This window comes from Hyperoodon ampullatus, assembly GCF_949752795.1.
Source record: "Hyperoodon ampullatus genome assembly, chromosome: 14".
NCBI lineage: Eukaryota > Metazoa > Chordata > Mammalia > Artiodactyla > Ziphiidae > Hyperoodon > Hyperoodon ampullatus.
Genome location: NC_136927.1, coordinates 63028054 through 63047948, shown reverse-complemented (window position 1 = coordinate 63047948; position 19895 = coordinate 63028054). Strand labels below are relative to the sequence as shown.

Here is a 19895-nt window from a genome sequence, read left to right as displayed (position 1 = left end):
TTCTGTGTTCAAAGAGGAATCACCACCTTCAGTTTAAAAAGATGGGCATCAGGGGGCTTCCCTGGTGGCACAGTGGTTGAGAGTCCGCCTGCCGATGCAGGGGACACGGGTTCATGCCCCGGTCCAGGAAGATCCCACATGCCGTGGAGCGGCTGGGCCCGTGAGCCATGGCCGCTGAGCCTGTGCGTCTGGAGCCTGTGCTCCGCAACGGGAGAGGCCACAACAGTGAGAGGCCCGCGTACTGCAAAAAAAAAAAAAAAGAAAAGATGGGCATCAGAGGAGGAATTTCTGGCATCAGCAAGCAGCTGCAGTGTCTCAGGGAGGTAGCAAAGGTCCCAAGTACCCAGCATCCCTGGGAAAGATGAGTGCAGCTCTGTTCACCCATGTAATTAAAGGGACTCAGGCCCTTTTGCTGATCCCTGAGAGGTTCTCCTGACTATGCCCATGTTTCAGACTAGATCACTGAGGTTCAGAAAAGGGTCTCCCAGGCAGGTCTCCCGTCTGGGACATGCCTCATTGCCTCCCCAGGCTTCAGCCTCCCCCTGCCCGGACTCTGAAGAGGGAGGAGGCTCCTCCTTACCCCCAGGAGGTCCCTGCAGCTCAGCCTTGAGAGGTCCCGTTCACTGGGCCTTCTGCTTTGGCTAAACCTGATCACAGGCCAGTCTTATATAGCAGCTGGAATCTGATCCTGGACCCAGGGAGGGAAACACCATATAATTACGAGAGACCGGAATCCAGATTTGCTCTGCACATTGGGCATCGAGACCCAAAACCACAAGGGTTTGCGGTTTGTGGCTGATTCTGAGAATTTGTTCAGCCCCAGATGGTGTCACATGAGCTGGGGTTTATCAGCCCCTGGTCTGGGCACATTCCTGGAGACCCTAGCTAGGCCCCCAGATGGAGGAAGTGGAAACACCCCCAGACGCATCTAGTTTCCAGCTCTAAAGCAGGCACTGCCCACTCCAGATGGCCTGGGCAGACAGCTGTGCCCAGACTCAGCATCAGGCTGACCTTGGTTCAGACCTCGTTCAACCCTGAACTCACTGGTTGACCTTGGGCCGGCCACTTCCCTGCTCTGTGCCTCTCATTACATATTTCCATCTGCTAAGTGAGTTATAATACCTGCCTCACAGGACTGATTTGAGGATTCAGGGAGATGGATGTGGATCTGCTCTTCAAACTTGGGGCAGGTGCGAAGAGAATAAGCAGATAGGCTTCTGCTGACCTGCAGAAGATTTTCTCCCAATATTTCATTAGGAAATGTCTATACATAGAGCGAAGTTGAAAGAAGTATACAGCGAACACCCATACGCTTGTCATCTTACACCCACCAGCTACATCTACCATTAACACTTTGTTATACTTGCTTTATTGCATATCTATTCATCCATTAATCCATCTTTTTTTTAAAAAATGCATTTCAAAGAAAGTTGCAGTTAGCAGTATATTTCCCTCTAAACATTGCAACGTGCATACCATTATGATTCTTTTCTATCGATGTAAAATTTACATACAGTGAAATGCACAAATGTTATGTTTATTTGTTGAATATTGACATGTTATATAGTATGTAGTCTGCACCCTTATCTTAATATAGAGCATTTTCATCACCCCGGAATATTTCCTCCTGTTCTTTCCCAGTCAGTACCTGCTCCCACCCCTCAGTGGCAGCCACTGCCCCCCCCCAAACCCTGCTGGGACACAGCCCCAACCTCTTCCTTGGCATTCAGGAGGGTCTGCCTTCCACACCAGTGCTGCTCCTCCACTCACACAGTGCTGCTCACTCCTTTCACCACCACCACCTCCAGCCTCCCTGCCTCCGGGCCTTTGCATGTGCAATCTCTGCCATAGAATACCCTTCTCCAGATTCCATTAGTCACACTATTGCTGAAATGCCAGCTGCTCTAGAAAGCTTTCTGTGACAATCCCCACCTCTGACCCTTCCTCTGGACGCCCCCCCCACAAGGCCCTCTGCAATGTCAACCCACTGAGATGGCGTTGCTCTGGGGAAACCAAGCCTGTGCCCCACTCTCAGCCCAACACAGGTGCAGATACCAGTGTAGGAAATGAATGAACGAATGAACGAATGCTCTTACTCTCTCCATACCAGTTGGGGAGAAATCTGAGTCCTCCTTGCCTCTTACCCCCAGTCCCAGCCTAGGTCCTACCTCCATGTTTAATTGATGCCACTTCCTCCCTCCCCCACCAGGCCTACCTGAGAACCTCTCTAGGGTGAGGGGGCATTTGTCTCTCCCCACCGAGGCTGAGAATAAATGTGAGTTCTGCCGAACTCTGCAGGGAGATGCTTCCTCCCTACTCCCTGGGGGCAGTGGGGGCTCTGAAGGCAGGCATGGGTGATGTTAAGTCCTGCCAAGCTCACCAATGTCACCACTGGCCCCTGGGCCAGCCCCTCTCTGGGACTCAGTTTCCCTATCTGCAGTGGGTGCATTAATGGGACAGGCTTTGGAGCCAGATGTTGGGTTCAAATTCTGCTGCCAGTTCTCTCCAAGCCTGTTTCTTTGGTGTTGAGATGGTGACCAGAATGGCCTGGCCTCAAAAGGATGTTGTAAAGGTCAGGTGACTTAATCATGCAAAGTGCTGAGAACAGGGCACAGCACACAGTAGGTGCTCAGTAGGTGGCATTTTTATTCCCATCATTCCGGGTCCCTGCTGGCACCACAAGGCAGCAAGTCAGTGAAAACCATGAGGGGTGTGAGGGGGGTGCTTGAGCCCGGGCCCTGGACCATCTTATCATCTGTAGGAGCTAGACAGGCTCCAGGGTAGGGACCCTAAGAACCACATGTGCCTGTGTTCTTATATCCCATATGACTTCTCAGCTCTGGACAATCACTTCTTCTCTGGGGCCTCAGTCTGGCCATCTGAGAAATGGGCATAATCACACTTTCCCAGCAGGGTTTTGAGGATTAAAGAGGAAATGTCTGGAATATGCCTGGAGCTTCATGGGGGCTCAGTAAACCCTGTTTTGACTCCCCATTCCTGGCACTTAGTGTGACAAAACTGCTTGTTAAACAAAAATATTGCCTTTTAAAATTGAAATACAGGGGCTTCCCTGGTGGCGCAGTGGTTGAGCGTCCACCTGCCAATGCAGGGGACACGGGTTCCAGCCCTGGTCCGGGAGGATCCTGCATGCCGTGGAGCAACTGGGCCCGTGCGCCACAACTACTGAGCCCGCATGCCACAACTGCTGAAGCCTGCGTGCCTGGAGCCTGTGCTCTGCAACAAGAGAAGCCACCGCAATGAGAAGCCCTCGGCAACTAGATAAAGCCCGTGCACAGCCACGGAAGACGCAACACAGCCAATAAATAAATAAATAAATAAAATCTATTTTTAAAAAATAAAATAAAATAAAATTGAAATACAATGCGAAGAGGGCAACTGTGCCTTTCTCCACCTCCTCATCCCTCCCACCAGAGAGCAGGGATCAACGCCCACTGTAAACTGTAGAGGGCGGTGCACACATGAAGGTCAGTCATCAGAGGCTCTGTGTCTGTCCTCAGTCCTGAGACCAGCCAGGTCCTGGTGGCCATGAGGCCAGCCTGCCCCCTCGGGCCCCAAGAGGATTAGTGTAGCTCCGGCACCAGGGAGATCACCTGGGCTTAGCGTTCAAAAGGCACCTTTGTCTGGAGCTGGTGGGACCAGGCCCTGGGAGGTAACTCACCCTGAAGGTGACTCAGCCTGCAGGGGGCCATGTGGGGGATCCATGCAGGAGGCTGTGGAGACCAGGAAACAGAACCAGCCCCACTACCAACCCCTCCTCTCAGCACTGGTCCCCCTCATGAACCGTCAGCTCGCCAGGCCTGCAGGGGGGCTGCCGAACGGGGGGCTTCCTGCACGTCTGGTTTCACTGCCCACCCTAAGTGCGGAGGTTCAGAGCCTGGGCTCTGGAGTCAGGGGCCTGGGTTCAGGTTCTAACCTCATTACTTCCTAGCTGTGTGGCCTTGAGCAAGTCTCTTAACCTCTCTGTGCCTCAGGTTTCCTCAACTCTAGAATGAACGTAAAAACAGTTCCTAGAAAGAAGGGTTGATTCAAGGAGTTGATGACATATGTATCTAAAGCCCTTAGAACAGTTTCTGGCTCTTAGTAAGCATAAAATAAACACAGCAAGTATTACTTTTATAGCATAGCCGTGAAAAGCCCAGGCTTTGGAGTAAGGGTAAGAAGGACCTGGTTCAAATCCTGGTTCTGCCACTTAGAAGCTGTCCAATTCCATTTCTCTGAGCCTGTTTCCTCATACGTAATATAGGGTGATAATACCCACTGCTTATGGTCACTATGAAAATAAACTGAGCAAAGGGATGTTAAGCATCTAACACAATGTCCGGTATACAGTAAGTGCTCAGTAGAGGTTAGCTGCTCTCACTGCTACTGTGTGCAGCCACAAGACTCGCCACGACAAAGACCCTCCCTGACCTTGAGGTGCTCTTGGTCAAGTGGGAAACAGGGTGAGGCAGTGACAATCCAGTGTGAACACAATAATAGACCCTGCCTAGGGCACGTGAGGCTGGAGGCACTCTTCTCAGTACTCTACAAGGACTGTCTCATTTCACCCTCAAACGACCTATGAGTGAGTCCTGCGGGATTCCCATTTCTCAGATGAGGAGCCTGAGGCACAGAGATAGCTCTGCTCCCTCTTCATGCTCCAAGAGGATCAGCTGAGGCCACGTCTAGACAGCCTTGAATGCCAAACCTGGGAGTTTGGATGATTTCCTGTTGGCCGTGAGAATCCAGCCATGGAAGGTCTGTCGGCTGAGCTGACAGATAGTCAGATGAGGTCAAGAATGAGCTGAAGGAGGACACGATGGAAGAGAGGATTGTGTGAGGACAGGGAGGGCAGGTGTGGTCCTCGTGAGAGAGGAGGAGGGTGTGCTGGGGTTTGGGTGGAGAGGCAGGAACAGGTGAAGGCAGGATGAGGAGGGAGAATAATGCAGCAGTAACACGAGCGAAAGGCACTGAGGGCTTCTGATGGGTGAGTCACCATCCTGAGTGCTGGTTAACCCTCAAAACCATATGACTATCATCCCCAAGTCACTGATGAAGAAATCGAAAGTCAGCGAGATTAAATGACTTTCCTGAGGCCACATGGCAGCTGGGATGGGATCTGAACATAGGCAGCTAACACAAGCTACTCATTTAATCACTGCATTGTTCTGGATGGGAGTCAGGAGACACTAGAGATGAGAAAGGAGTCAAAGATAAATCCCAACATGTCACTGAGCACTAGGCCTGGCATGTCGTAGATGCCAGTAATTGTAGGTGGGTGGATGCGAGGGAAGGAGGAAAGAAAGGACAGGGGTAGGAAGAAAGGGTAGAAGGTGGATGGATGGATGGATGGATGGAAGGATGAATGGATGGAAGGATGAATGGGTATGTGAATGGATGGATGGGTAGATGGGTGGGTGGGTGGATGGATGGGTAGATGGAAAGATGAATGGGTGGGTGGGTGGATGGATGGATGGATGGAAGGATGAATGGATGGATGGATGGATGGATGAATGGATGGAAGGATGAATGGGTATGTGAATGGATGGATGGGTAGATGCGTGGGTGGGTGGATGGATGGGTAGATGGAAGGATGAATGGGTGGGTGGGTGGGTGAATGGATGGATGGATGGATGGATGGATGGGAGGATGGTCATTCCTACTGGTGGGTAAACCTCTAGATGGGTTCCAACTCTCCTCTGCACCCACCTCAAATCCTCCGATCCAGTTCCCAAAACTTAACTGGCACCTTTTCACTCAGGCCCACTCATAAGTACCAACTTGGGGCCATTCCCCAGAACCAAGGAGGCCCATCCTGAGCAGCAGAGAGGAGCCCAGGAGAGAGAGGCAGGACCCCCAGTTTCCCATCCCAGCTCTGCTACTGTGAGGCCTTGGGCCAGCCAGGCTCCTCTCTGGTGTCAGTTTCCCTGCCTGCACAGTGTAGCTTTTTTCAGTGTAGCTTTGTCCTGAGGTCTATCCTGAGGTGTGTCAACAGCAGATGTGTAGCCCGTAGTGATCCCTCCCGGGCAACACTGAGTCTCACTCATCTTTGCTTCCTGGAATGCTGGCTCCTTTTCTCCCTGTAAAACTCTTAGCCTTCAAAATTCAGCTCAGACATCACTTCTGAGATATGTCCCAAAGTCAGAGAGACAGAGACAGACAGACACAGACTCAGACTCAGAGAGACAGAGTGAAAGATGGAGGTATTTAGACAGATAGAGAGAGGAGAGGGAAAGGGGGGGAGGGGAGAGGGACACAGGGAGCTGGAGGCAGAGGCAGAGGAAGGCAGGACGAGACACAGAGGCCGCCCGGGCCAACCAGCAAAGTTGGGCATGTGAAGCTACAACGACTAGGCCCCAAGTCCCCTCGCCTCCCGAGCCCTGCCTGGAGCTGGGGAGGGCACCAGAGGCAGAGGCCAAGGCAGCCCCTGTGTGACTGGAGAAAAAACCAGCCGGGAGGTGCTGAGATAGAGGAGTCATTTACTGAGAGCTCAGGACTTGCCAAGGAGGCCCCAGAGCTTTCTCCAAAGCAGAGTGCTGTGGCTAACCCCGCAGTCCCCACCCCAGACTGGGGGCAGAGCTGCAGGGCCAGAGCACCTGGGTGAGCCTGCGTGGATAAAGGACACTTATACTGTCACCGACACAGGCTGGAGCCTGGGAGGGAAACTGAGGCAGAGCGGGCAGATGGACAGGACGCTGGCAGTCAGCAGGGAGGGATGGTGGCCATCTGTCAGCCTCAGGATGCCACGATCAGCACAACGGGATTCTGCAAGCGGCAGTGGCTCAAGGTTAGGCCCTCTGAGTCCTCGTGCCCAACACTGCCACCACACACCCCCATCCCTGCAGCCATCTCTGTGTGCCCCCCACCCCATGCCCTGGGGTTAGCACTGCACTTGGGACACAGCTGGCACTTATTAAGTGAATGAATGAACAAGTGAATGAATGATGAATAAATGACATTCAGTGTGGGAGAGGTCACTGACTTTAGGACTTAAGAGACATAAGTTCAAGTGCCATTTCTCCTGCTAATTTATTGTGTGACCTTGGGCCAGAAATCTGGCCTCCTTCGGCCTTGGTCCTCATCTGAGAAATGGGCGCAGAATTCCCTGATCTGCCCACCTCCCAGAGCTGTACCGAGACTCAAAGCTGTGCTGGATTGAAAAGGATTGTGAGGCCACGTCAATATTCAGTAAGAAAAAATGTCATGATCCATTAGCCATGCCTGCTGTGGGCACAGCAGAAGGGAGAGACAGAATGTGTACTTGCTACCCTTGGACCAGGGGAACTGTGATTCTGTGAGTAAACCTAAGGTTCCATCCTATCGGCCAGTCCTGTGTCTGAACTGAGCAGGAAGGAACTCTGCGACTGCTTGACAATGTCTGCCACGGGCAAGTAAGGAAGGAGGGATAGCACACAGTCATATATTTGCCTTTCCCAAGTTAGGTAATTTATAATCCCTGAGCAACTTAGAAGATGGTGCAGGGACAGACCAGCTGATGAGGCAGAGCAGTCCCCTCATGAGTTTCAAGCAGGGCTCTCCAGAGACAAGCTTAAGGCCCATCTAGGTCACACCCGCATGGGAAACTCACCTCTATGATCACGAGGGCCACAATGGCAAAATTGACATTGAGAACCTTAGGCAGAGGGATTCCAACATCCAGGTTCACTGTGAAGGGGTGTGGTTGAAAGCAAAGATATGTGGGGAGCCAAGGTGGGACCTGCTGACCCTATTCCACAACTTTCTTTGAGCTAGGCAGTTCTCTTCTTGGAGACTCAGGTTCCCATACTAGCAGACTCCTACTCATCCTACTAAACCCAAATGAAAATGTCCCTTTTCTGTATCGTCTTAAGGGGTCCCTTCAATAGAACCTCCTTGAGGTTCTGTCAGTCCCTTGCACACTCTGGGTCATCTATATTCTACTCATTTGTTTACATGACTATTTCACTCTGGATTGTGAGCTTGAACACAAGCTCTTGAGGCCCAGAGTCTGGCATGATGTAGGAGCTAATCAATGTTGTCTGAATGGAAACAATCTTGGTTTCTGCATCTTAGAAATGGGGATCAAAAAAAAAAAAAAAAAAAAGAAATGGGGATCAACCGCTCTCCAGCCTCAGTGTCTCTATTAAGAACAATGGATAATAACCGAATCACTTTGCTATACACTTGAAACTAACACAACATTGTAAATTAACTGTACTTCAATAAAAAATTTTTTTTGTAAATAACAATGGAGAGAGGAAATGGATTTGGCAATCCTGAGTTCAGACACTCCATGTGTCCAAGAAGACAGTGAAGGCTGCCCTTACCATTGAGCTTTGGCATGTAAGCTACCCGGACCACATCACTGAGCCATTCTTCTAAACGGGAAGCCTGCAACAGAGCACACAGAGGGCTGGGAGGTGTGGCTTTGCAGGGAGCTGTGCAACCCTTCCTCAGGGAGAAAAATCCAGAGGTCCAACTGCCCCAGCCTCCCCACCCCCATGCCTGAGGACATAGCTCCTGGTGGGCACAGGGCCCGCTGGGGTGGGCTGTCCACCAGTGACCCCAAAGGGGATTCTGTGATTTAGGCAGGGTTCACCCTGGGCCCCATGAGCTTGGAAAAGCTGTTCTCCTGGAGGAAGGGTCTGTGGGGCCTGTGTCTTGAGAAAGACGGAGGAAATGTGCCCAGCGCCAGTAACTCTGTGTGGTCTGATCTTAGATTCCTGTGAGTTTAGAAACACTTAAAATGACCTAGAACCTGAGACCATCGTGAAATTCTAGAACATCAGGCCTCTGAGAAGCAGGAAACTAAGGGCTCTGTGGGCCTCTGAAATGTTAGAACTTTCTGAGTTTAGGAACCTTATTACTGTGTGAAATTCCAGAATTCTGAACCCTAGTGAGGTTCTACACATTTACAACTTTGTGAGGTTCCAAGACTTCGGAAGATCATGAGATTCACTTTCCTAAGACAGTGACTACATTATACGTGCATATGCATGTCCGCACCGTTCCCCCACCCAACACACACACACCTGCCTGGATGTTTGCCCACTCTGGCTTATTAGGGCAGAGTCCAGACTGGGGCCAGCTCAGTCACATGGCCTATGACTCATCCTGCCTCCTTTCCACCCCCACCTATAGACCCTCACCAATGCCAAGAAAGATGAAGCAAGGCAGTTGGAGGGAGGGGGCTCAATCACTCGGAAAGAATCTGCTTGACGTAGGAGCAACAGCCCCAGGACAAATGCCCAGTTGACTTCTGGGGCAGTTAGACGCTGGTCCTTTCTTCTCTAAGCAAAATCTGCTATCAGGAAAGGATAAGGTGTTAGTCAATCACACTTCAGTATGAATTTGGACTCAACATTCTATTGCAGCTGTCTGGAGAGCTGTACTGAGAAATATTCTGGAGTCCACTCAGGGTCATCAGGAAAGAGCTACAGTGAACAAAGCCCACAAAAGGGTCACTCACCTCAGGGACCAAAGCCGCCAGCTCTGTAGTTGTCAGTGGAACATAGCTGGAAACCTGGACCCGAGACCAAATGGGATCGGGGGGGTAAACACAGAGCCAGATAGGGATCCCTCAGCACACACAAAGTAGTTTCCCCCTACCCAATTTTATACATACCTCTCTGCAGACACTCATGTTCCTTCTATTGACCAATGATGAGTACTTACTACATGCCAGACACATGCTAAGGGTTTTGTGTGCCTTTGCTCATTTCATCTTTATAACTGCTCGAGGAGGTGGGTGCTACGATTATTCCCATTTTACAGATGGGAAACCTGAGGCTCCTGTCCAGGGTCATAAGCTGGTAAATGGTGGCACCAGGCTTTGACCCAGGCAGGCTAATTCTAGAACTTCTAAACTGCCCTGCCAGAGCACATAATCTGAAGGCCCAGGGATCTGACCCCAGGCATTTTTGCCTTTTACCCCGAAAATATTTTCAAATACTATAAATTTGTTTCCACTATTTACACATCAGGACATTTCATATAAATTTGCAGTTTCTAGCTAAAAAATTGGAAAATCTGGTCACACCTGCCTCCCAGCTCAGGACCCTGTTCCAACCACCCCATAGGCCTTCAGTGTGCTCTCTGGACCCCACCTGCAGGAAGTGAGTAGTCAATCCCTGCTCTCTTGGGCTGAGCTGCATGTAGGAGCCCAGGTAGCCCAGAGCTCCCTGCCTTTGGACAGGGCTGAGACCAAGAAAATGTCTCTGGCTAAGGCTTCCGGGGGCTGGGGCTTCCAGACATCTGTGAGGGTGTGAGAGGGGCCAGAACGGAAACAGAGAGGTCTCAGAAGCTTCAAAACAAATGTCCAAGTGACCTTTGGTATAGTCCAACCCTAGACTTCTTCTCTCCAACTCAAATATGCTCTTGAGAAAGCAGTGGGTATGTTAGCCATTCACAGTTTAGTGTAAAATTGGGCTTTGACTCTAGAAGGGCTCATCTGGTGCAGGGATGGGAAGTTGGCTACATTTCATATGCCAGTTTTGACCAATACAAAGTAACATCCTGAGTGTCATGTTGAGAAGGATTTGGAAATCCCATTCAGGTTTAGCCAAGTAGAGGTCATTATCAATTAGCAATGTCTGCCTGAAGGACAAGAGTGGGCACGTGCACGTTATAAACCTGTCCAAATCTCTCCTATTATAAGAAGAGGGCTCGTCAAAGCTGATCAGTGATGATGTGACTAGGTCACCGCTAGCATTGCCAAGGTCCAGCAGGGCAGGGTGCCCTACTCACCAGCTCAAGGGTGATGTCCAAGTCAAGGGCACCAGTGGTCTGCAGGAACCCAAACACGGTGTTAAAGAGGTAGAGAGGCACAGTCACAGGATGTGTGGTCCTCCTTGGGTGGCACCTTGATGGGGTTGGGGGGCTTGGGGAAGTCGATGATGTCACCTGCTACGCTCTTCACAATGGGCTGCAGGGGCAGGAGACAACGCGTGGCAGGGTCTCAGGGCAGCTCACTCACCTGGCTTTGACTTAGCATCCCCTGCCTGGCCTCCACTTGTACCCCACCCACCCCCAGCTGTGGGTGGGGCCTCGGTGGCACTCACATTGATGTCCAGCTCTATGTACTGGGTGGAGATGAGAGGCAATGTGGCCAGAGTGAATTCCACGGACCCAAGAGCCCCAAGGGGCACCAGGCCTGCATGAGGAGGGGAGGAAGGAGAAAGACCCCATGAGCCCAGGCCCCAGTAATAACAGGCTCTACTTCTATTTATTGAGTGCCTGCTGAATGCCTAAAACTCCACTAAGCATTCACCAGGGCACTACTGTCATCCCCATTCTACAGATATGGAAACTGAGGCTCCAACAGAGGAAGTCACCAGCCCCAGCCCACACAAGCCACAGAGTAGCAAAGCCAGGGTTCCGGTTTTCCAGAGCTGGTGCCACTAACCACGTTGTTGCCCTGTCTCTCTCATATAATACCACATTCAGAGACATATCCGCCCCCAAGTTGTTTATCCTTATCCTAGTTATGCATTTTTATACTATTCAAGGCCCTTTTTGAATACAAAAGGCATCCATGTCTCCACAAGGCTCAGAGAGGCTGGGGGCCACTGTGGCCGCGGGGCCTTGGGTTCCTTACGTAAGCTCTGGGCCTCAGTCATCTTGTCTGTCCGGATAATAACAGTATCTGCCTCATGCTTCTGACAGTGCCAGACACACCGCCGGTGCTCAGTACGTGGCCTGAAGCCCCCGGCAAATGGAGACTTGGATGGCTCCAGGTCTCCTTACCCTGCGGAACTGACCTCAGCCCAGAACACCACCATTAGACCTCCTCAATGTGGCGGCCTCGTCAGTCTGAGGAAGGCATGAGAGGTCCCAGAATCCTGCCCCGTCCTCTTCCCTGGTACCCCACCCGCTGGGGTAGTGGTGGGGGAGACGTAAGAGCAGGTGCAGAGAGGAGGAGGGTGGGCCCCAACTTACACAGCACAGCCCCCAGGAGCTCATTCACCACGCCCAGCACGCTGTCCACCACAGGACACAGCTGTGTCCGGAGTCACAGGAGAGTAACAGCGGGCCCCAGCCTGGCACGGGGAACAGCTTCATTTTCTTTAAGTGATTTGCCATGTGGTCCCAGGGACCGAGGTAAGGCAGACGATGGAGATGGATGGTGAGACACACAGATGGGAGGCAGGGGTGGGGCTGGAGCTTGAAGCGTCAGAGGGTGGAGTGGGTGGTGCAGAAGGCCAGTTACATGAGTCCCTTCAGAAAACCTTGGAGGATGCTGGGGGGACAAGAAGACACATTCCAGAGGCTGGCTGGGTGTAGGGACAAGGCCCTCCCCCAAGGAAACAAGGTCTCAGGTCCCTCCTGCCATCCACGTGGCCACTGGGAGACCTACAATCCAGATCCCACAGAGGGGCGCCTCCTCCCCTCCACCTGGAATCAGGGCTGGCCCGGGGCATCCACTGTGCACACCACCCCGGGTTTCCTAAAAACCCCCTGGGCTGTGACATCAGGGAACAAGTGGTTCGGCTTCCAGAATCCCAAGTCTGGGAATCACAGAATCTGAGTCCGCCAGAGCAGGAGTCCCAGAGGCGGTCCAGCCCAGTCCCTTCATTCTACAGCCGGGGCCGGAGAAGAGAAGTGACCTGTCCAAGGTCACAGCTGTGCTCAGAGAGACAAGAGAGGGTTGCCTTTTCATTTAAACTTGGAGCCCCAAACTCCAGGGCTTCTGGGGTCAGGCACGTCTCGGAAATGAGAGGAGACCAGAGGGGCTGTGATGGGTGGGGGGAGGAGCCTCCTGGGTGCCAGCCACGTGCGGCCTGCAGGAAGGAGGTCCGTGCAGCTGGGGTGGCTGATTGCATAAGAGAAGCCAGAAACGGGATTGTTTAGAGAAATCTCCAATCTCTAAGCGCTGGTAATTAACTCTTATTTTTAAAACCTCGTTGAGTCACATGAATCCTGTCTTGCAGCTAATGGTCCAGAGACCCCAGTTATGGGCCACAATTTAAATGTACCCAGACCCCCTTGCTGAAATCTACCTGAGATGGGCCTGGGCTGGGGTTCCTGCTGCTGGGAGCTCTCCTTCGCCCCCTGAGCTTCTTTTCTGATTGGATTCTTCAAGCCCAGGGCAGTTTTGCCAACCTCAGTCTCCCACAGCCTTGCCATCTCCATGGGTGTTCTTAACAAAGACTCACAGCACAGGTCCTGCCAGGACTGCGGATCAGGAGGCCTGACTGCTCTTTGCTGGCTGTGTGACCCCAACAAGCCCTCCCCTCTCTGTTCTCAGTGAATTGGGGCTTTGGCCAGACCAGCTTTTCTTAAGTGTGGTTCAAGGGACGACGGGGGCAGGCCATGGACAAGCATCCTGGAGCAGTTGAATCATAATGTGTTTAACATGTACATGTATATGATCTTCTAGACATGTTTGCCAAGCACAGGGCTTCATTTAAAATCACTGAGTGATCCAATTTTTTAATTCAAACCTAGTTTAAAGAAAAGTATAAAGTCAATAATAATAATACAGGAGGTAAAGACAGAGCAGGGGGTAAGAAAGGGACTTACTTGGTTTGGGAGCAGGGGACTCAGGTCACCTGGATTCAGAGGTCTGGGGACAGATCGTGCCAGCCCGCCTACAGACTCGCAGGCGGCACCTGGGAGGGCCATGGGGAGGCCAGGATGGGATTACCTGATGGGCGTGGAAGGAAAGAAGAGCCTAATCCTGCCTGGCGCCCAGATTAACTCAAAGCCAGGGGAGGAGGGGCACAGTCCAGGGTGCACCTGGCCTGCACTCACGAATTCTGGCAGCACCTTGAAGTGTGTCTGTTCCACGACCCCAAAGAGCGGTGCGGGCAGCCGCCTGGGCAGAGTGAGATGCGTGAAGGTGTGGCCACCACGCAGGGACAGCGCCAACCCAGATGACGGAGCAGGGTGGGCACTGGCCGTTCTGGACATCACCCATCTCCTCTCCTTGTGGGCTCGGCTGGGGCTTTGGGCAGCTGGGTTTAAATCTTGGCTTTGCCTCACCATGGGACTCAGAGGAGGATTTCAGTTTTCCCATCCGTACAGTGCCTGCCTTAGAGAGAGCTGTTGCTGCTGAGATCAAATGGGAGTGTATACATGTCTGGTGCTCAGTAAATGTCTGTTCCCTTCGTCTTCTCCAATATGTGTAGATGAGTGACATTTGGGCCTAAAACAGCACCTGGCTTAGAGTGAGGGTTCAATAAGTATTTGTTGAATAAATGAGTATTTGTCAAATGAATGAATGCCTGACTGGGTGGCCTGAGGATGTGCATGTATCGATAGATGGGCTTAGGTCTGTTTGGAGAGTATGGGGGTACAGAGGGAGGGGTGACAATCACAGAACCACAACCACAGGACAGCACTCCTGAGCTCCACCCCCTCCAAGCCCCCTCTAGCCCAGAGGAACAGGATGGAGCCACTGGGGTTTAAGGAGCCCAAGACCCTGCCTGGAAACCCCTTACTAAGACCCTTCTGCAGACAGGGCCAACCCCGGTTCACCCTGTTCCTGGGAGCTAACACAGAGCTGTCCAATAACCCACCACTGGTCAGGGCCACCCAGCAAAGGTGGGGTGTGGGTGTGGGATTTAGCCTGGAACAGAGGGACTAACTAACAGGGGTTGACTCAACGTGTGAGGCAGGGGAGGCGGGAGGTGTCGCTGGGGCGGAGGGGATGCAGAGTGCTGTGAGAAAGCCTTGGACCTGAGTCCAGAGACCAGCCCATCTCCGTGCTTGCCTCAAGCTGTGTGTGTGACCTTGGGCAAGTCCCTTGCCCTCTGTGGGCCTCAGCTGTCCCATGGAAGAAGGATCACTATGTCCTGACAGTTGGGGGAAGAGATGGATATAAAAGTGCCAGAGCCTTCCAGATCATTAAATTTAGGTCCTCATTATACAGACGGGGACGCTGAAGCCCAGACAGGGGAAGGGGTTCCCCTGGAGGGTCACACAGCAAGTCAGGGGCTGAGCTGGGTCTCGTATATGCCAAGAGCAGGGACTGAAATGCCTACAGGTCAAGGGACCACAGAGGGCCCTTGTTCTACCTGGAAGAAGGGAGGCAGGATCTCAGGGGCTGGAGAAGGGGGACGCTCAGGAGTGGACGTTGCAAGCTGCGGTTTAGGCCAGCGTCCCTGTCTCTGCCAGTCTGCAGGTCTGCGCCAAGGCTTGATCTGATGAGACAGGCTCCGCCCAGCCGGCCGCCCCCTGGAGACTCAGGAGACTTCCGCCCGGTGCGCGCACGCGCGATGAGCCCGAGGAGGTCCAGGCGCGGGGAGCCGCCCAGCACCGGCTCAGGACCGCGGACTCACCCTGAGAGCAGGCTGATGTGGCCCAGGAGCGTGCTGCAGCGCTTGAGGATGAGGATGGGCGTACCCCGCGCGCTCACGCCCAGCGCCACCCGCGACAACACGTTCACCTCCGCTGCCAGCTGCAAGAGGCCCCCCAGGGGGCTGCGAGACCAGATGCTGGGGGCGTGGCCAGGCGGCCAGGCGCCACCCACCAGGGCCGCCTTAGCCGCGCCCACCCCGGGGCCGCTGACCAGGGCTCTGACGAGCGGCGGGTGGGTTAGCCCCGTTCCCTCCTCTAACCTCCTGGCTCCCTGCCCATTTGCATGTCCCTGCGCCCCCTCCCTCACCCCCACCAGTGAGCTCCAGGCAGTGGGGTAGGGGTCTCCAGAGAGAGAGATGGAAGTCTCTGGACGTCAGTGGGATGGAGATCCCTGGGGAGGGGTAGTGGGGTGGGATCCAGGGAGGGAATAGGAAAGTGGGAGTCTCTTGGGAAGGAAGGAAGGAGGAAATAGGGGGGCAGGGGGTGGGTGTGTAGAGACAATAAGGTAGGGGGTCCCCAGGGGCACACTCACCCGGAGCCATGCAGGCCCACCTTGGTGTGCAGGCTCAGCTGCACTCCAAACCCCGGCAGCAGCTTCAGAGACACCTTCGGCAGTGTGATTTCCTCAGTCTTCAGCCTGCATGGAGGAGAGGGCCACTGACCACCAGACAACCCCCCACCCGCCCCCCGCCCCAGGGCCAGTCCCTCAGTGCCTGGACCATCCCAGACCGGGCAGAGCCTGGAGCCTCTCTTGGGTGTGTCCCCTGTCCCACTTCTAACCCATAAACCCAACTGTGCGCCCTTGAGCCAGTTACTTCACCTCTCTGGACCTCAGTTTCTGCATCTGTAAAGTGGAGTTATACAAGTTCCCACTTCATAGGGATGTTGCAGAGACAAATGAGATAATGTAGGTGCACAGCTGGTAAAGCATATGCTCTGGAAGTGTAATATCATCATCCTCACTGGAGGCTCAATGAGCTAAAGTGCTCCCTCCACCCCATCCCAATGGCCTCAGCCCTGGTTCAGTCTCTGTCCTGGGTCGTTGTCCTTCCACTCCCATCTCCTAGGCTCTCACACACACAACCCAAGGGGGTTCTCAAACACCCCACGGTTCATTATTTTCTCTGTCCACTGGGCCTTTGCCCAGGCTGTTCCCTCAGTCTGGAATACCCTTTCCTTAATTTTCCTGCCACTCTGCATCCACTGTCAGCTAGGTGACTCCTCCAGCTCTCCTGATTTCAGCTAGGGTACCTCCTCCTCCAGGAAGCCCTCCTTACTGCTTCTCTGACTCAGGCAAATACGCTCCTCTGAGCAGCCCCCACACCCTGCCTGGACTGCTTCTATCACTGCCCTGAGCTTACAGGATCATGACTGCTGGGTCCGACCTCATACTGGGGGCTCTCTGAAGCTAGGACAGTGGTTCAGGTCTGAAGCCCCAGCCTCACCAAGTAGAGGGGATTCTACAGTGGAAGGGGGACTAGATCTACTAATAATGATAATAATAATAGTTAATATTTATGAAGCATTTATTATGTGCCAGGCTCTGTTTCAGCCTGATACAGATTCACTGTCCTGGCAACAACCCCATGAGTAGTTGCACATGGTGCAGCCAGTAAAAGCCAGATGGTTCAAATCCCAGCTCTACCACTAATTGACTGGGTGACCTTGGGCAAATCACATTGCTGCTCCGTGCCTCAGTTTCCCTGTGTGTAAAATAGGGATAATGACAATACCTACCACAGATGGGCACTTAGTGATCCTTGAGCAGTCAGTCCTTACCAGCCCCCTTTCCATACATCTGTTTACTGTTTTGGGTGGTGGGCATCCATTCTCCTGCTCCCAGCACTCCATTTCCTCCTGTAGAGTGACACTTCCCCATACCCCTCTCCTGGCCTTCAGTCTTTCTTGAGGCCTGTTGTTTGGCCATCCGCTGATCCACCACCAGCTGTGGACTCATTCCTGTCTACCTGGGGCAGGCAGTATGGCGGTGATCAAACACCCAGACACCGCCCCCGCCCTGCCCCGCTACTGCACTCCCTAGCTGGGTGAGTTCAGGCAAGTCCCTTCACTGCCTGTGGGGACGTCGATCGTCTCACCTGTTAAGTGCAGTTGATAACATTCCTACCTCTAGATTCATTGGATAATTTACTCACAATGCTTAGCACAGTGCCAGGCACCCAGAAAACCTGTCTAAGTGGTCATTAAGTTATAAATATTAGCTCCTAAGTGATTTCATTCATTCATTCAAAAATATTTTTTGAGCATCTGTTATATGTCAAGCACTATTTATGATACTGGGGACACAGCAGTGAACAAGCCAGCCAAAGGTCCTAGCCCTCCTGGGGTTTATAATCTAGCAAGGGAGATAAGAAAAAAAAAAGTGAAATATATGGTGTACGGGGGGTGATTCATTCCCTATAGAACATGAAGGCAGGCAAGGGGACAAGGAGAGGCTGCTCAGGGCAGGGGTCTTTGGAGCAGACACCTGAAGAGGAGGAGGGAGGGAGCCATGCAGATACCTGGATTAACCCAGAGAGAGCAACTTGGATTAGCCCAGAGAGACTGAGCAACTTGCCCCAGGTCACACAGTGAGTAATTGAAATTGACCCCAGAGCTGGAACCCTCAACCACAGGGGCATGCTGCCCGGCATGCAGTAGACTCTTTATTTTCTGACTCTGGTTCTTGGGACTCCCTGTCCAGGCTCCCCATGAAATTCCCACTGCCTGCCAACAAATTAAAAAGAGTCAACATCTTCTCTATTCCCTGAAGCAAAGAAAAGATCAGACTTCCTGTAGGGCACACAGTAGGTAGGTGGTCAAGCGGCCACACGGTAAGGACTCACCCAGAAACCTCCTTGACAACGCCAAGAACACCTCTGTAGCTCAGCAGACCACCTCCTCCAAGCAGGCCCCCTGAGCCCAGGAGGCCCTGGTTCACAGATGTGACAGTCCCCAGCATGTTCTGCAAAATGGGCCCCCTGACCAGAGAGTTCTGGATGGCTGCAAACAGGGTGGTGGGGAGGAATGTTCATTTTACAGATGAGGAAGCTAGGGCCCAGAGAGGGGCAGAGATTTGTCCAAAGTCACACAGCAAGTTGGGTTTGGGACCAAGAGTATGACTAGGGCTCCTGACCCTGAGTCACCTGGTAGCACTGAAAGTTGGGGCAGAAGTAAAGGAGGGAGCACGCAGCCACCAGGGAGCGATCAAGAGGGAGGAGGCGACCTCTGCTTCTCCTGGGCACCCTTGGTCTGACTCTGTGCGGATTGTGAGAAGGGCAAGATGGAAGGGACTGCCTCGTGGAGGTTGCAGCAGGCCAGGGTAGCCTCCGTGAAGCATTTGCTATTCACAACTATGGTCACCCTGGGCCGTTGAGCCCTGGAGCAGCAAATGCCCAGTGGAGTTCCCCCACCCCAGAAACGTGGGGCAGAGACGTTGGCTCAGCCAGCACCCTCCCCTGGACCTCCTCAACCGCCCTCGCCCCCATCCCTGAGGGAGACACAGGCCCCGCATGCCCCTCCCACCCGGTTCACCTCTCAGAAGAGAGTGAACTAATTGCCCACTGGAACCTGCAAGCAAACCTTTAACCCCCTGAACTCCCTATGCAGTTGGGAATCAAAACCTGTTCTCATCTGTTCCTGAGGCATAAGCACGTGAGCCTATCTTTGGGGCGGTTTACTCTGCAGCTGGACCCCTTACACCCTGCCCACCTTGGGCTCACCTTTGCCGAGTTCATCCTTGTCAATTGAGCAAGCATGCCCACCGTCTCAAGCAGCCCCTGGCACAGAGTCACCAGACCTCAGAGGAGAAGCAGAGACCACACGCCCAACGTCGTCGGCATCACACCTACTGGGGGCGGAAGCAGGAGCCCTAAGGCCATCCTTTTGCCCAGACGTTATCCTCTCTCTGCCCCTTCACCAACCCGGGGTCCTCCTGCCCACCTGGCACAACTCAAGCCCAGCTTCACTCCCTGGAAAGCCCTCTCCATCCAATTCAAGCAGCGGCTAACACATTTGACTTAAAAGTCTTAGTCCTCTGCGGCCCCAGTGGCCCTGGACCTGTCTCTGAGGGAGAGCCACAGAGGGGCCTTCCTTTCTGGGACAGCAGGATGGGAGCTCTGTTTCCTGGACTGCTTTCCCATTGGCTCAAGAGGCCATTCCAGAAGGTGTGGCTAATTGGAGACATTCAGCAGTTAGATTTAGCATGTCCCGTTTCTCTCCTCCTCCCCTGCCTCTATCCTGGAGTGATGTTGAAAGGAATGAGATAAGAGGCAAGAGATGTATATGTATGACTGATTCACTTTGTTATAAAGCAGAAACTAATAAAAAAAAAAAAATCAAATCAAAAAAAAAAAAAAAAAAAAAAAAAAAAGAGCAGGGCTAACTTACTAGTTTCATAGAATGGGATTTTTCTGTATGAAGTTCCATATCTGCCAACCCAGTCACATACCCATCTATCCCCTCATGTGACCCCTGCTTAAACCCTTCAGCAGTCCCCCACTGCCCTCGGGATAAAACTCAGGCTCCTTACTGTTACTCACAAGGGCCCTGCCTGCCTCTTTGACCTTCTTAGTCTTTACCACGACAAGCTCCTTCCACCTCAGGGCCTTTGCACATGC

At 52.8% G+C, this 19895-nt stretch overlaps 1 protein-coding gene across 1 annotated transcript; it reads right to left on the bottom strand.

Annotated features, from left to right (window-relative positions):
• Window positions 1–6735: 6735 nt before the first annotated feature.
• BPIFB3 (BPI fold containing family B member 3) lies at window positions 6736–19118 on the bottom strand (the record flags this gene model as incomplete). The annotated part of the gene is given in 15 exon segments (XM_079719085.1): window positions 6736–6765; window positions 7589–7665; window positions 8307–8370; window positions 9449–9502; window positions 10726–10813; window positions 10815–10903; window positions 11040–11131; window positions 11917–11977; window positions 13732–13795; window positions 15261–15401; window positions 15812–15916; window positions 18123–18279; window positions 18999–19025; window positions 19028–19076; window positions 19080–19118. Coding segments are annotated over 15 exon segments (1137 nt in total).
• Window positions 19119–19895: the final 777 nt, after the last annotated feature.